At 32.2% G+C, this 16,204-nt stretch overlaps 1 protein-coding gene across 1 annotated transcript; it reads right to left on the reverse strand.

The window, feature by feature from the left end:
• Positions 1-4,653: 4,653 nt before the first annotated feature.
• Positions 4,654-15,593, reverse strand: LOC106690450 (V-type proton ATPase subunit E). The gene is made up of 4 exons (XM_014435896.2): positions 15,014-15,593; positions 12,862-13,037; positions 6,333-6,501; positions 4,654-5,109 (listed from the first exon to the last, which is right to left on the reverse strand). The coding sequence occupies exons 1-4, from the start codon at positions 15,029-15,031 to the stop codon at positions 4,807-4,809; spliced, it is 666 nt and encodes a 221-aa protein (XP_014291382.1). The 5' UTR covers positions 15,032-15,593; the 3' UTR covers positions 4,654-4,806.
• Positions 15,594-16,204: the final 611 nt, after the last annotated feature.

Below are 16,204 nucleotides of genomic sequence, written 5' to 3' on the forward strand. Positions count from 1 at the left end.
GTGTACTGCACTTTTTGAGAACTATAAAAAATTGCTATCCACATGGGATAATTTCTTAATTAGGAAGGGACAGTTTTTACAAGAATGACTCAAGTTCTGACCTATGCAGATGTAACATACAAAGGATAAGTCACTTTGAAGTGCTTGATTTAGAGACAAAGAGTATATGACATATTAATGAGAGCAAGACTAAGATCATGGTTATAGGAAAAATACAGCTGACCTAGAGGCAGGATGAAGCAGGTACTTAACAGCTTTTAAATGGTCTGCAGCCCTCAGTACCTTGAAGCTATTATTAATGACATCCTGAATGAGGAGAGGAGGTGAGAAGGAGAATTTCAGCAGGAAATAGAGCCTAGTTCTCAATTTTAAGACTAATTGAAATTAACCTTGTGAGTTATACCCCCAATTTTATCCTGCACAAGACCCTCGTAAGACCATTAATTACATATTATGGAGAAACATGGATCCTCAACAATAAAAGCATCAATCTGCTAGATATAGCTTTGAAATAATAATTTGAGGAGAATCTTGGGACCTGTATGCCAGAATGGTTCTTAGAGATGAAAGAAAAATAGTGAAACGTTTCAGCCCTACCAGAAAACCTCTTATATCAAAATACAAATTGAAAATGGCTTGGTCATGTTTTGAGGATAAGCGATCAAAGATTGGTCAATAAGTTGTACTAAATATCTCTATCTAAGAGGGATGGAATGGGACATGATCTCCAGTATCTTGCAAGAGACAGAGAGAAATTGTTGGCAGCTCTCACTGGTGGAAGTCCTAAAGAAAAAGTAAAATCTTAAAATACAATATTAAACCTATATGCAGAATGAGGTAATAACAAAGCGACTTGAATTGAATTGCTATGAAATCTTATCTCTGGTTCCAGATAATATTTAGCTGAAAAAACACTCACTATTGATTCAATGAAATATAGTTTATTTATAGAAGAATACAAATAAATCCATAAATATGTTCTTGCTGCTCATAACAATGTGGTTAATGGAAGGGCTTGTTAAAAATAAAATTAAAAATTGCTTTTTCTTAATTACTATCTAACACATTCATCAGTCATTGATGAAAAATATTTATGATTTTCTTATCAAGAGGAGTGGAGATGCTTCTGACTAGGAACCTCATTTAGAGTGTACTAATTCTCCAGAAAAATACATTATGAACCAATTTTTTTTCAAACTGATGTCTCTCTTCTTTTTTCTTTTTTTTTTAAATCAGAACCAATGTCAAGCAAACACTTGATGCGAGACTTCATCTTCTTCAACCTCAGGAACCTCTAAAATAACTTGAAAGAAAAGCATATATTCTAATTATAACCAATTATTTTTAAATCACAAAAATTTGGCATTTCATTGTTACTTTCAATTAACATGACTTGCCATAAAACTGAACAATTCAAAGAAAATAGTGTTAACTTAAAGGAAGATTAAAATATTATATCATACATTGATTACTTTCCATAAATAAGATAGGTATATGAAATCATTTAACGATATGTAATTATGTTTTGTTTTCTTTATGTACATCTTATCAATATCTGTATTTCACTCAATGTGATTGATGTACTAAAGTAATAGAAACAAAAACAGTTAAATTGTAATAGCAAATTAAATGGATCATCAGTTTTTTTTCCAAACCGATATCTCTTTTTTTGAAAAATCAGAACCAATTCCACTTTAACTTGGATGGAAAACATATTTGACATTTCATAGTAATTTTCAACTAACACGACTTGAAATAAAACTAAACAATCCAATGAGAATAGTGTTTAACTTAAAGGAAGATTAAAAACACTATACCATTCTTTGATTAATTTTCATAAATGAAGTTTAACAATATGCAATCATGTTTTTTTTTCATTTATTTTCATCTTTTTGTTTAATGCCACTCAATGCTCTTTATTTACTAAAATTATTACAAAAAAAAATGTTTGAATTGATATAAAAATGAATTTACAAATTGGAGCGTTGTATCGGAAACCTATTTCTATCACTTTCTATTATTTTTCTTATATTTATTATATTGTTGAAGTTTGGTTATACAATAAGTGAAGGAATAGGTGTTTTTTAAAGGATAGAATGGATAAGTATTGGCGAATGGAGATGGAAAGGGAATTCCAGAAGGAGGTTACACGTATGACGAAGGTTTTGCTGAAGAAGGTGGTTCTATAGGAGCATATGTAAATCAATCGGTTGGGATCTGGTGTTTAATGCATGGATGGATGAACAAAAAGTGAGTAGATCAAGGATATAGATAGGTTTTTTGATTTTAAGAACTTGGAATAGGAAAACACCAAGGAGGTATTGGCTTCGGGAGGTTGGATAGAGCCACATCAACTTGGTATACCAGCAGGATACTTGATAGTACCTTGGAAACCCAAAGATAAATCTTACAAAGCAGTTCATGAGTCTCTTCAGTCTCAACTCTAGTCCTGCAGATAGCTCTCCATAGACCAAGGAACCGTAGTCAAAGTGGGTGAAGATGAGAGAGGATACTAGGAGCTGACGGGTGTTGTGAGGAATGGAAGTACGAAATCTTAGGAATTGTTTAAGTACAGTTATGGATTTACATGTGATTTGGGAAATGTGATTATTCTTGGAGAGGTGTTGGTTTAAGGTGACTCCAAGGTTTTTTATTACAGGACAGAAGTGAATCAATTGGTTGTTAAGGAAGAGTAAAGGATAGTAAGGGAGGGAATGAAGGAGGCGCTTGGAACCAATAAGAATGGTCTTGGTTTTTTCAGCATTCAGAGTCAAATCATTGTTAAACCCCCATGCATTATTGCTATCAATATCTTCTTGTATCTTTTGGATGGCCTCCAAGCAATCTCGGAGAGATGGAAGGATTTGGAGATCGTCTGCAGATAAGTGGTATTGTGTGTGGTGAATGGAATCAGGAAGATCATTGATATAAATAGAAAAAAGGGTTGGTGAAAGTGAGGGCTTTCAAGAAAAATTCAAATGGGAGATATAAAAATAAATAAATAGAAAACAGGCTACTGTTATTAGTTTCACTACCTTGCTTTGAATTATTTTCTTGGGGTCAGTTTACTTAGGAGAAAAAGCTCTGGATAGACAAGTGTTCTTTATTCTGTACTTAAAGGAGTTATTTTTACGTCCTTTATTTATGTACATTATATATATGTACAAACATATAGCTTGTATACACTAGTATAGGGGCCTTGTGGGTTGGGGTGTAGGTCCCAGCTTGGTTCGGAAAATTGTAGGTTCGATTTCCAGTTAATATTTATTTTTCTGAGGTGAATTCCAAAAAATGAATCTTGACACTCTCATCTAGTAGTAGTAGTAGTAGTAGGTTAGTACGCAGCGGCAACTCAGGTAGCCACCAGGGGTTGGCAAAAAGGACCATTAGGCCCACTTGCCAGACTTGTTCCCCCATATATACCAATACTAATACTAGTATGTATATGTATGGATTGGTTATGTTATGTAATGCTACCTATTTTAACACAGATAACTCTTAAAAATAGATTGTTGCATGTCTTTTATGATTTGTTTGTTTTTTCACAAAACAAACAACCTCCAATTTCTCATTTGATTTACTCCTTACTTTTAATTTACTATATGGGAAAATTTAATAAAATAAGGTAAAAGCACTGGTCGAGTGTAATTAAGAATTTAAGAATTTTTAGTTGTAAATATTGTATTTTATCCCAATCTCTTATTATGAAATACCATTTTCCCTCTAACGGTAAAGAAGTCAACTTAAAATAAAAAAGATAAAATTAATTCCCTTGCCTTCATCATTGACGATATTTTCAGAGGAAATTTAAGTAGTTGACAGGGCATTATTATAATCTAAAAATGGTATTTGCACATAATGAAAAAGCATGAAAACACTTAAAAAATTTTTATTATTTATTCAAGGTAAATTTATTATTTTGTATATAAGTAATACATCCAGAATCTAAAAAATGATATACACGAAAAGTAGCAAATTAGTTGGTAATAACTAGATTAAACTATAAAATGTAACCAGTAACCAAATGCATTAGTTATTCTCCAAATACAGTGCTATTTAGTTATTAAACGTTTTAGAAAATTTAATCAAATTTTTCAATTTTTTAAAATTTCCATGTTGCTTAATAAAATTTTGACTTTGGCACACACTTATTATCATTTTATTTCATTATGTTGGTACCTAACAAGTTTTCTGATTGCTTCTTTCTCAGGAATCGTTTACTATTTTCCTTGCAAATGCTTGTTATCTCAATATTTAAAATTATTAAGTGTGCAGATTACAAGTTTTAATTATTTAAAAAAAAAGAGTAAAGAAAAATATCTGGTGTGTCCACTTTAATAATTAATTAATTGTATTATATCTCAAAGTGAAATTGACCTAGTAGAGTCCAATTTATGCCACTTAGTATATTTTAATGTCCTTTTGGTACAATCAAAATTTGAAATAGAATATCCCAGAAGGTATGAAAGATTTTTAAAGGCTATTCTTTACAATTGATTTCTGCTTGATCGGACAACTCAAGTATTAATCATAAGTTCTTACACTCATGATATACTGTAGCTTATTGCATACTGCATTCACTTGAAAGCACCACTTGCTTGCAGGTGTGAACTTAATACTAAATACAAATAAAAAAATATATGATTACTCCTCTTTATGAATAAAAAAATATATTTATTGTAAATTTACAATAAGTTCTTTACAATGTATTCCGTTCACAGTAGATGCATCCTGTAAAAGCTTCATCATGTTTAAAAGAACAGAAATTACTTGTCACCCTTGAACAGTAGCTGTATGGTGAGCCATCTAGTCGCTGAACTTCCTGTGTGCATTAGCTCCGAAGAGCTGGTTCCTCAAGAAAGATGATACTGAGTTCCTGATGAGTCCGAGCCTGGAGCGGATGGTGTTCTCCACCTTAACGCACCCACCGTTGGAGTACATCACTATCCCTCCTAGGGAGTCGTCGTCCAAGAAGACTCGACCATCCACTTCGAACCGCACCCTCATGTGCGACATTTCTTGGAACTTGTCGACTATTTGTGGAATAAGCTCTTTTATAAGGTTCTTATCTTTTTTTCTGATGCGAATCCCAACGTTCTTTTCCATCATCTGAGATACAACATAACCGATTAGTGTTCAAAGGAATAATGATTTAATATTAAGGTAAGGAAGTATTTAATATTCTTCGCTTTTTTTAACACTTCTAAATAAAGACACCTTCAATAAAAACTGTTTACATCTGAACAAGCTACATTGACCTGTAATTTGTGAACCAAACAAAACTGTGCACTAACTTTAAGGCTATATGTTATACATATTTTAAGCCTATATGTTAAATTGTACTGAAATATCAATATCTCAAGACTTAGTGTGGATGCCATTAGAAAGCATAAATTGGAAAGCAGCTATAGGAACATATTTAAATATATTAGTTGCCAGATTGTTAAAACTCAAGAAAAAATATTTTTGTTACCTCCGAAAATTAACTAATCTCATATATTCAAGGAAAAAGCTTTAGTATTCTGAATAATTTCGTCTGAGTAATCACCCAAAGTAATATAGTTGTTTTCCCCTTTCGATGTTATTCCGCATTAATGTTAGCTTCTAGCTCCTGAAGACGACTGTTCACAAGCTGCTGCCTTGATTCATTTTGGGCTAAGTTCTGGCGAAGCTGTTCTCCTTCATCGGGGATGTCTTGTCTCAGCATCTGACATTATTGCCATTTCACTTAATGCTTGTCATCGATGGCTAAAAGTGACATTTATCCACGCTGAGGTAGTCTTGAGACCTCCGAAATCCACTCTCTTTGGCTACTTCTATTGCAATCCACCTAAGCTATAAAAATTCTCAAGGCTAGACAAACTGCATCGCAAAGACCATCGGATTTACAGAAATCACACATTGTTTGAAATTTGATCTTCTTTATAGAATAATTAGTTTTAAAATTCAGTCTTTTGTAGTCGAAGTGGAAAAATAACCGAATATCTAGAACCGAAATTGGTTCACCACGTTGCTATTTCCCCTACAATTTATACACTTTGTTTCTACTGATTTCCTCCCGAATATAAAAGAAAGTCCATTAATAATTTATTTGTAAGAAACGAATATTTATTCGCTATCGCACCTGCAGTAAATAAATCTTAACTTTTTTTTATTTACTATATAGAACGTAAAGGGAAAAAAATCGATTTAACATATACATCAATTAATGAGATAAGAAATAACTTTGTTTACTAATGAACTTCTTGTCAAGCTAAAACTAAATTTGATACAAAGAAAAGTTGCAAGCCTAAATCCTAAATCCTGTGAGGTTTGGTATTGAACTATCTTACAAGACAAAGTGCTTGAAGAACAAGTAGTTTGAAAATCTTCTTGTAAAAGGTTGTATTATTTATATCTTCTTTTATCTTGAAGTAAACTTCACCAAATAGGGCTTCCAATCTCCTTTCTTTCAGTACGAGCAGTTTCATTCTTGCATCATTGGCTAACATGGACACCTGTCTGTGAACATCGAGGCTTATTACCAAAATCTCTGCAAAATAAAATTGTAAAAAAAAAAAATAATAATAAAGTCACGACTTAAAAATGCAAATAGCTTGAAATTAAAATTTAATAGTTTTATTTTGTAATATGGAATCATAACATTTATTGAATACACTTTTTAATTCTAGGAGATATAAAATTAAACCATGATGGATTGTCATCAATGTCATATATGTAGGGAGAAAGTATTTAAATCAGACAATGGCCGAAATAGGTTTGAGGAACCCCTGGTTACCGCGGCATCCACTTTGAGAACCGCTGATCTTTTGGATCGTATTGGTTAGAAGTGGCGTTGGATGTAAACTGTCTTTGACAAATCCCAATGCAAGACCACTGCAGTAGAAATATGGTGTTTTTAAAGATACTGTAAAAAAAAAAAAAAAAGACAATTTTAAATTACAATCGAGTTACTCATGAGATCAGAACATAGCATAAGTTGATTTATTGGAGAATACCAAATTAAGAAATACCTAAGCCACTTAAACTGGAAAAGAATTAACCACAAAACTTAATGATTGTATAAAGTGAAACCAATAGGTCGGCGACCTATAACTTATAGCGTTGGCTCTTTACATCCCGAGTCAACCACTTTACCTCCAGGGTGGGACTTGTTCTTAGTCATTGAGTCACATAAATGTTTATACTCAAAGTAAGCAATGCCAATGGAATACAAAATCATTGTTTTTAAATCAGTAATGAGCGCGAGATAAGGTAAGGAGGCGTGTAAAGGTAGATCAATCCCAAACCTATTTTTATCACACATAATAGATGTGACGACTTCCATTCGTTGGTTATATCTAGTTAAAATGTATGCTAACCCGTCCTTCCTGCATTTATTGGAGTACTTTTATGAGAACTTTCAACGAAATATTAATAAAAAAATAATATATTTAGGTCTCAAACTGTAAACACTTGAGATATCCATATAATTACAGCTTTATTTGGATCCAAATGTTACCTTTGAAAAAAGCAAACAATTCTATCGACCCGTTTGATATTGTCAGTAAACTGTTGGGGACTTAAGCAGTAAATCCATAAGGGATATGGACGTAAATCAGATTCCTTGGCACAGTGAGAGTTGTTGAAACAGTTAATAACTATCAAAGACTAGAACAGTTTTGAACGCTGAGTAAACACATTTATATAGAGGAAGCTGTTTAGAAATAAAACAGAACTAATTAAAAATAAATGGAAGACGAGATTTATTGCGAATTATTCTTGCTTGTGATGTAGCAAAGAGTGAACCACTTAGCACAAGGGACGTTTCGGTGACCACAAATCTGCCAGGGCTGTCTTTTGACCTTTGGCCAAGCGCAGTGGACAATATTACCCTCCTGGCATAGTTGGCCGAACAGTCAGTTATCTTCTTACGTCAACATTAGCATGTACAAGAGGACTTCCAACTTGGAAAGCAGTCAAGGATCACATTTTAGAACGAGTGCGAGGCGTGAAATGGTTCTATGTTAATCATTTGTGACGTCTTTGTCATTGGCTTCCGGGAATTTTCAAGAAATTTCTAGGAAACCAAAAGAGAATTCTGTCCTCAATGGTGGATTTTATTCGTATTCTTATCTGTAGCTGTTTAATAGTTTAAATAGACAATCCAATAATTTATTTTACAAAGATCAGAAATCTAAACGCACTAATATGATATATACTTCGGAAAATTTGATTCACAGAAAGTAGAAATAATGTCTTAGAATGTTATTATAAAATACATTGTAACTTTCAAGTAATCAAACTGCAGTTTTGAGGCATTTTTTTTTTTTATGGATTACTAAAAACATATTTTTCGGACTGATTACCTTTCTCCAATGTTAAATAAATTGTCAAATATTATTATATATCATTTTCTTCCTCACAACCAAATACAGAGAAGTATTGTATTCATGGAGTAACTAAACAAATTTTCTTAGAATCGAAATTTCTAATCGCGTTTTAACGCTTTAAACATCAAGGAACACATTTGATTCTGCCCCTGTCTCTAGCCAAATCCATGTAACGGACGGAATACCGTTGATCTGATTTGGATGAAATATTCAGGGATTATGCGGGTTGTCATATTGCTGGTACTTTATACATTTTATTAAATTACTTGCAATACTTTAGCTAACACACGTGCGCAAATGTATTTTCCTTGGCACAACTATCTTTTAAAAGCGGCACGTCCTTTTTGTCGTAAATTTGATGATTAATGCAAAACTAGCATACTAGCATACTATAAATTTTATCAAATTCCATTCATTACTTTCGCAAATAGGTGCATAAACACATTTTCCTTGAAACACCTACATATATTACGAAAACGGCTCGTCCAACTTGGCCCAAATTTGTAAGCCTATTTATTTATTTTTTTTTTAAATTTCATTCTTGTATAAATAAAATATACACCTTCAGCATAATTTTTTTTTGTTAATACCTAAAAACGGTAAAAATTACATTTACCCTAAGTGGGTCATACACACTTGTCTTATAAGATGCAAACATGGATTTACAATTTTAGCTAAAAAATATTTTGCTTCCTCACTACCGAATGTATTCATTCATCAAGTAATTAAAAAATAATCATGTCCTCAAAATGGTAAATCTTCACTTGCATTTTACGTTTTAGACATCAAGAAACAAATTTGAATCCATATTTGCCTGCCTTCAGTCGAATTTGTGTTCAGGGATCGTTTCATTTCAGGTATTTTCTCGAATGGAAAATACATGCCTAAAAGTATTTTCCTCGCCACACCAATATTTCGAAAACGGCTAGACCGATTAGGCCCATGTTAGGAGGAAAGTTGAGGATTAATATAAAATGGGTTTAGAATTAATTTCAATAGATTTTGTCGATTATTTTCGCTTACTAGAGCGTAACGTATGTTCCTTGGCATACCTATAATTCAAAAACATCTCGTTAGAAGAACGTTTGGTATGGTCTTGCATGTATTTTATCAAATTCCAATCCACTACTTTCCCTTACCCGTGCGAAAAAGTATTTTTTTCAATAAAATAAATTCTATAATAAAAAAATATGAGAAAGGTTTACTGAGCTATTTACGGGACAGATGTATTGCATTAAAACAAATATGTTTAATTATTATTTTAAAATTGGACACTTTTTTGGCTATTTCCAGTATTTATGAATTCACCTACCCGGACTAAGGTCAAGGATTAGGCTTAATTTTTAAACCATATTTAAAAACGTTGGAAGGATACTGTGCAAAGGAGAATTGCTTCTTTTAATGCTTTTTCAGGCAGCTTCAAATTCTCAACTGAGCGGATGATGTCTGAGATTAGGCCGTTACAAGATATTAACACCGGATATATTTATATGCTCAAGTTGCTGAAGTTCTTGGCTTAAACATTGATATTTCATGATCTGTTCCGATACTGCTTTATTGATATTGTCGTCGGTTGGGGCAGCAATATCAATTTGATATCCACTTCTTGCATTTTGGTAAATTAAGACCAATGTCAGGTTTATTATTAAACACTGTGTGGCCCGTAATCATAGAACACTCCCAATATATGGTTCTGCTTTCGCAGGGCTGTGCCTGTTTCGGCGCGTACCGAAGATAAGGAACTGGGCAATGTGGCCAGGATATTGTCCTTCATTAGGTATTCTTTACCTGCCAACCCATCAAGTCCAGATGATAGACACAACTGCAGTGTTACAATGATGACAACGGTCATCAATGTCTTCTCCGCGTATATATTTCCCACAAGCGTAGGTGGCAACCACCTGATCCTGAATAGCCAAAATGAATCCTTCAATTTCAGGAAATAACTATTCTTTTTAATCCACTCGACAGTAGCATTCCATTTTATTCCTTATTCGGACAGTTATAATAATAATTTAAGCGTTAAAAGCAAGACTCTTTCAATTATTATAGTATAGATTGTGAGAGAGAGAAAGTCCATATTGTCAATATTGGTACTTGTTTATTGTATTTAATTATTAATATAATATTTTTAATGTAATAAACAATTTATAGTCTAGTCAACTGTAATATTTGATCAATCGCACGACTATTTTGTGTTATTTTCAACTACGGTATGAATATATCTTATATAGCTCCTTTGCTGGAATAGAGGCATACCTTACAAAAGAAAAATATTTTATTTTATATTTGGCGTATTCTCTAGATTGTACAGTAGTGGTTACATATTGACATCCCTACTAGGTTGAGGATAGGCTTTAAAGGCATCACACTAGAGAAAGAATCCCCTGTCAACCGTACTATCTTTGGGACACGACCATTTAAAAATAAAACCAAAGCTTTGTTTTTCAAATGTGCCACTATTCAAGCAAAATGGCGATTTATTGAACGTAGAAATTATTCGGATATTTAAAAAAAATCTTGGAAAATTCCAATGAAAAACAATGGGATAGTTTAGGAGATATATGAGCCACTCATTTGGAATTCATAACATCAACAAGCAGAAAGGAGAAGAGGAACGCTACCATGACATGATAATTCAAAAAAAATTGTTTTTGTAGAACCCGTTGATTTCGGAAATTTATTTTTTATAAAAAAATTAAATTATCTATTGAATATTCCAACAAAATAATTAAGAATGATTGAAAAGTAGGAAATGATGAGTTGTGCAAGGAAGTGAGTCGTATATTCTAATAATATTCATGCCACACACGACAGAGCAAGGAAGTGAAACTATATAGCAGTCTGTTATTACTAATGTATTTACGTAACAATTCAATTCTCATTACCTATTTATAGGAAACATTTACGAAATATTATATGAGCAAGTGATCACTATTACCAATCAATGCATTTTTACTTTCACTTACCTACAGTGACCAAAGAAGGTATTTGCACACCTTGTATTTTCTTTAAATACTGAATTTAAATAATATTAAAATAGTTTAAGGCTGCTTAGTAAAAAGTACGAAAATATTGATCATAATAAAAATGTATTTAAACATCATATATCACAAGGAAAGAAGTATTTGCACACTTTGTTTACTTGCCCTTGTTTAAATGCTTGAGTATAATCCTGTTCTTTTCTATCAATATTATAAAATATTTCAATCTATTAAGTTCGTTTTAATTTAACCTAATGCCAAAAACAAGTGAACTAAGTGCCAATACTGGCGAAAAAGTTATATTATTATGAAATTAAAGAAAATAGTATCGCGAAATAGCGGATTTGTTAGGTATTAATTTTTCTACCGTCAGATACGCAATTAGGAGATTTGAAGAAAGAGGTAAAATTGTAAATAACCGGCGCAAAAGGACGTCCAAAGAAAGTAAATGACAGGATCAAAAGAAAAACTAAAATTGAGGCAATAAAAAATCCAGGAGTTGTACAGGTGTCCTAGCTAATATGGTTGAATCGACTTCTAAAGTCTATGTGAATACTAGAACAATTAGAAATGTTTTAAATTCTGGAGGAATTTACAGTTGGCTCCCGAGAAAGGAACCTTATATCAGTGAAACCTATCGCAAAAAAGGCTCTTATTTGCTAGGGATTACATCAACAAGCCCATCAGTTTTTGGGAAAATGAATTCTCTGACGAAAGTATATTTGATTTGTTTGGATCTGACGGCAGAAAGACGATGTGTAGGAAAAGTGAAGAATTCAGAAAGAAAAACGCCTCAGTTACTGTAAAACATGGTGGTGGGAGTGTTATGGTTTGGGAAATGTTGCTTATAATGATGCAAGAAATCTAGGTCCTATTGAAGGGATTTTAACTGAAACATACAGCAAACAAAACTAAAGAGTGTTTTATATTTAACATTCGCCAACAACTTCGTAACCCTCCATAGCCTTCTGACTAAAACATAATTGAAAATTTGTGGCATATTTTAGATAAAAATGGTAGAAAACACCATATAACCGGAAGGCACCACCTTAAGGATATTTGACAGTAAGAATGGGAACAAATTAACATGGATTTGATTGAAAACTTCTTCTACTCAATGCCGTTTACAAGCGATAATAGATACCAACGGACTTTATACAAATATTAAATTTAAAAAAAAATAATAGTAAGACGCAAGGTGTGCAAATACTTTTTTTCTGTAAGTTTGATGTTTTGTTTTTTTATGAAAGAAGTTTTTCATTTGAATTTTATTTGTAGTTATTAAGTTATAAATATACTTTTTATTTTTGAAGCAGGGTTTTTTTATTGCATAAATTCATAATTTAATAAAAAAAAACGTGGTGTGCAAATACTGTCTGCGGTCACTTTAACAGATACTTCTGAGAAGGTTATGAGTTAGTAACAACAAATCTTTTTCAAGAAACATTTTGTTTTGATATAACATCGATATAGAAAAGATTATACGCTATTGTAAGGATACAGACACTATCCTCTGCTTCTCAACGATGCTCTCGAGCTTGGTGTAGTAGTTGTTAATCTTAATCCTCTCTTTGTTCATCATGTTTCCTAACGCACTGTTGGCTTCTTCGTCAGTTTTCGATTCTATCTCCACCATCTTTTCATCGCCTTCTTGATCGATGAACGCTATCATCCGCTTCACCTACCAAGGAATAATAACGAGCAATTATTTCAAGATGTTATTATACTATAACTTAGATATCTTACGAGTCAAGTTTATTAGAACGAAATTACTTGATCAACAAAAGTTGAATAAAAATATACTGAAAATGCCAGTTTCATTTGATTTGATCAACTTTTATTGATTTAACAAAAGATTGACTCAGACAATCTCAATGGTTCAACTTATGAGTCACTGGCGATCTGCTTGAAGGTGTGAAAAGCAATAAAAATGAGAATGATGATCAATGCTAGGTATGTTGAGAGCAAAAATGATGGAAGTCATTATGTTCATCAAAATTAATTTTCATAAATAAATAAATTAAATAAAGTATTATATTATTTAATATCTCCATTAAATTCAAATGCTTTGTTGAATGTGCTGGTGACACACTCATTTTAATTCCTTACCAAAAAACTACATAATGTCGTCTAAAGTTTTGAATATTTCAAAACTTCAAATATGACTTACATCACTTAAGCACTCAACAGCTTATATAACGCAATCCTTTCAAGAACTAATTGAAACCATAATTCGAAAAATGCTATTGGAATTTTTATCGAATCAGTCCTTCACCAGCGTTTCCACTTCCCTGGCAGACCGCAACAGCGTATTTCGAATACCGTGGAAGAAGAATATTATTAGTTTCCAACAAAAGAACCTTATAGCGGAGAAGAAGAGAGGATTTTCAGGTACTCTGTATACAGGAACGAAAGGTGTACTAATGAACGCCAAGTAGTTATCTTAAGATTAGTTGCAGTTTTAATTTTGATAAAATTATTTGTTCTATTACCTCTATTTTTATATTGTATAGACAGGTAAAATAAAATATAAAAAACCAGAATCATCAAATCTCTTGTCTAATATTACAATTTATTACTCTAGTTCTGTATATAGAATTCTATCACACCTGGCTGTATCTATTAGTAACTAGTTTCTAGTCCTCATATATGTATTCTTCCTTAAATTATTATTTTTGTTTCTTTTACTTTTTTTATAAACAAAACAACAAATTATTTATTTTATTTTCGTATTTTCCAATGTTTTTTCAATTCTTACAATATTTGTATCTTGTTTTTCATTTAGCCCTCACGTAGCTCTACAAACGTTGGTTAACAATAAATAGTTTTCTTTTACTATTTTGATACCTTTATTGACCGCAACCAGGACTATCTTCCTACAAAATATTATTTTCGTATAATGAGGGGTCTCACCATGGTTATACATTTAACGTACTCAACGTTTATTGTTTAATTAAAATTTTCAAATTCCAAACTTCTGCTTTGGGACAACGGTCAGTCGGAATGAGAGCCAAACCGAAGATGGACGTTTAGATTGATCGTGTCAGAGTAATACTGATGGGGAAGCTGCCAGTGTTTCCTTCATACTGTTCGTTTCACTTTTTATTGGGGGCAAATGGCAAAATAATGATCAAACGAGCTTTCTTCTTATTACAAAAAGAAAGAGACAGTTGGTAGGACTGATAGTGTAGGAGTCCTCGTCGTGCATATGAAAGTACATTATTAAAACCTCTACTATCAATGATAACAAAGAAGAAGGAAACTGAGGCCTTGCAATCGGAAGATTAAACTGATATCTCTTTTTTAATTAGGATTCCTGATAAATAAATCTAAACTCTACTGATAATTAGAAGATTTTAAAGGGTCAGTCTTAATGACAGTAAAGCCAAAAATTGACGTTCAGATTGTAAGGTTATTACAGATACAGGTGGATATCGGAGAAAATACATTTCATTCATCTTACATTCTTGTAGGTGTATTGCTTATTACTAATAACCCTTATAAGTGATTATAACCAATATATTGAACACTAGAACGGTATTGCATGAGACAATTTTCGTTAAAGCAGTGGTCTTTAGTCTTTAATGACAACTTTTTATTTGGTATAGTGCAGTGTCACCATGGTTATAGCGTCAACAGAAAACACTAGTTACATACCTGCTTGTTAAAATCCATGGCTGACTCTGCCGACCAAAATACTCCTATCGGGCGTAGCAGGTGTGAGGAGGCAAGGTGTGTGTTAACAGCTGGGCAAGCAACAGTCAGTCTCAGCTGTCTTCCGATCCTTCGAGGTACAAGTACATCGCCATTCTTGTGAGGTTAAGACCAACAATATAATTTAGATAGCTATGCTGAAATAAGCTGATGTTGTAAAACAACAAATGTTATCTCAAGGCAAAAAAACTGGATGATATTGATCAAAATTAATTTTTAAGTTTTGTTTTTGTCCTATCTCGGGTGGTTAAGGATTTTCAAACTTTTTTTTAGAGACTACTATTATGTTTGTCATACTAACTGTATGTTGTGAAGGTAAACATCTGCATAGGTTATCTGTCAGAAAAATTACAACACTCTATATTGCAAAAAGAAACTACCAATAATCAAAGCGGGGCGATAAATCAGAACCATTTTTTAAAAAAGGGATGTAAATTAGAGACCGCATGACTACGCAAGAATTACTTCCAAATAACCAGTTAGCTGAATTTTTTTTCCAACCCGTTATTTCTCCAAGGAGACAGTTCGTTGTCAACATGTGATTTAAGCGCTGATCATTTCAAAGTAACCAGTTATTCAGTATATAACCGGTTATTGAGAACCTTTAGTAAAAAAGTGAATAATTCTATATTTTTTAGGGTAACACGAGACAACAGCCTTTTTTATGGGCCAAAGAAATTTTATCCCTAAATACATACCTTCTCAAGCCATATTATTCCATTTTTTATAATTCTATCACTAACACAAATTTTTCTTATATAAGCTAAAGAAACTGTGGAAATAGGTGATAATCACACAAAAATCAAATGTTCTGTATTAACTCTAAATTACGTATAATTAATCTATATCCATTCATACTTATGAAATGTTTTAAACATTAGTGAATAAGTATAAATTATTATTTCTACATAAATGCCACACAGAAATCAGAAAAGTTACTCAGTATAGATTTGAATGAGCAATTAATACTACATTTAGCTACATAAATCTGCCAACTTTGGATCACACTAAAGAATATTACATAAATTTTCAATGGTCAAATTCAAAAATAAAATTATTGACAGATACATTTCAAAACTTGAGCATTACAGCACTAAAAATAGGAAACTGCCTAATTTAGGTCCTATAATGTGT

The sequence above is a fragment of the Halyomorpha halys genome, unplaced genomic scaffold (assembly GCF_000696795.3).
Source record: "Halyomorpha halys isolate HHAL.00 unplaced genomic scaffold, Hhal_1.1 Scaffold51.1, whole genome shotgun sequence".
In the NCBI taxonomy this organism is placed as follows: domain Eukaryota; kingdom Metazoa; phylum Arthropoda; class Insecta; order Hemiptera; family Pentatomidae; genus Halyomorpha; species Halyomorpha halys.

Excerpts from the sequence above, each read along its gene's own strand:
- LOC106690450 (XM_014435896.2), bottom strand. Across the intron at positions 6,502-12,861 it reads GTTGAGAAGCAGAGGATAGT|ACAGGTGTCCATGTTAGCCA; the intron begins GTCTGTATCCTT and ends CGATGTTCACAG. Across the intron at positions 5,110-6,332 it reads TTCTTCAAGCACTTTGTCTT|ATGATGGAAAAGAACGTTGG; the intron begins GTAAGATAGTTC and ends GTTGTATCTCAG.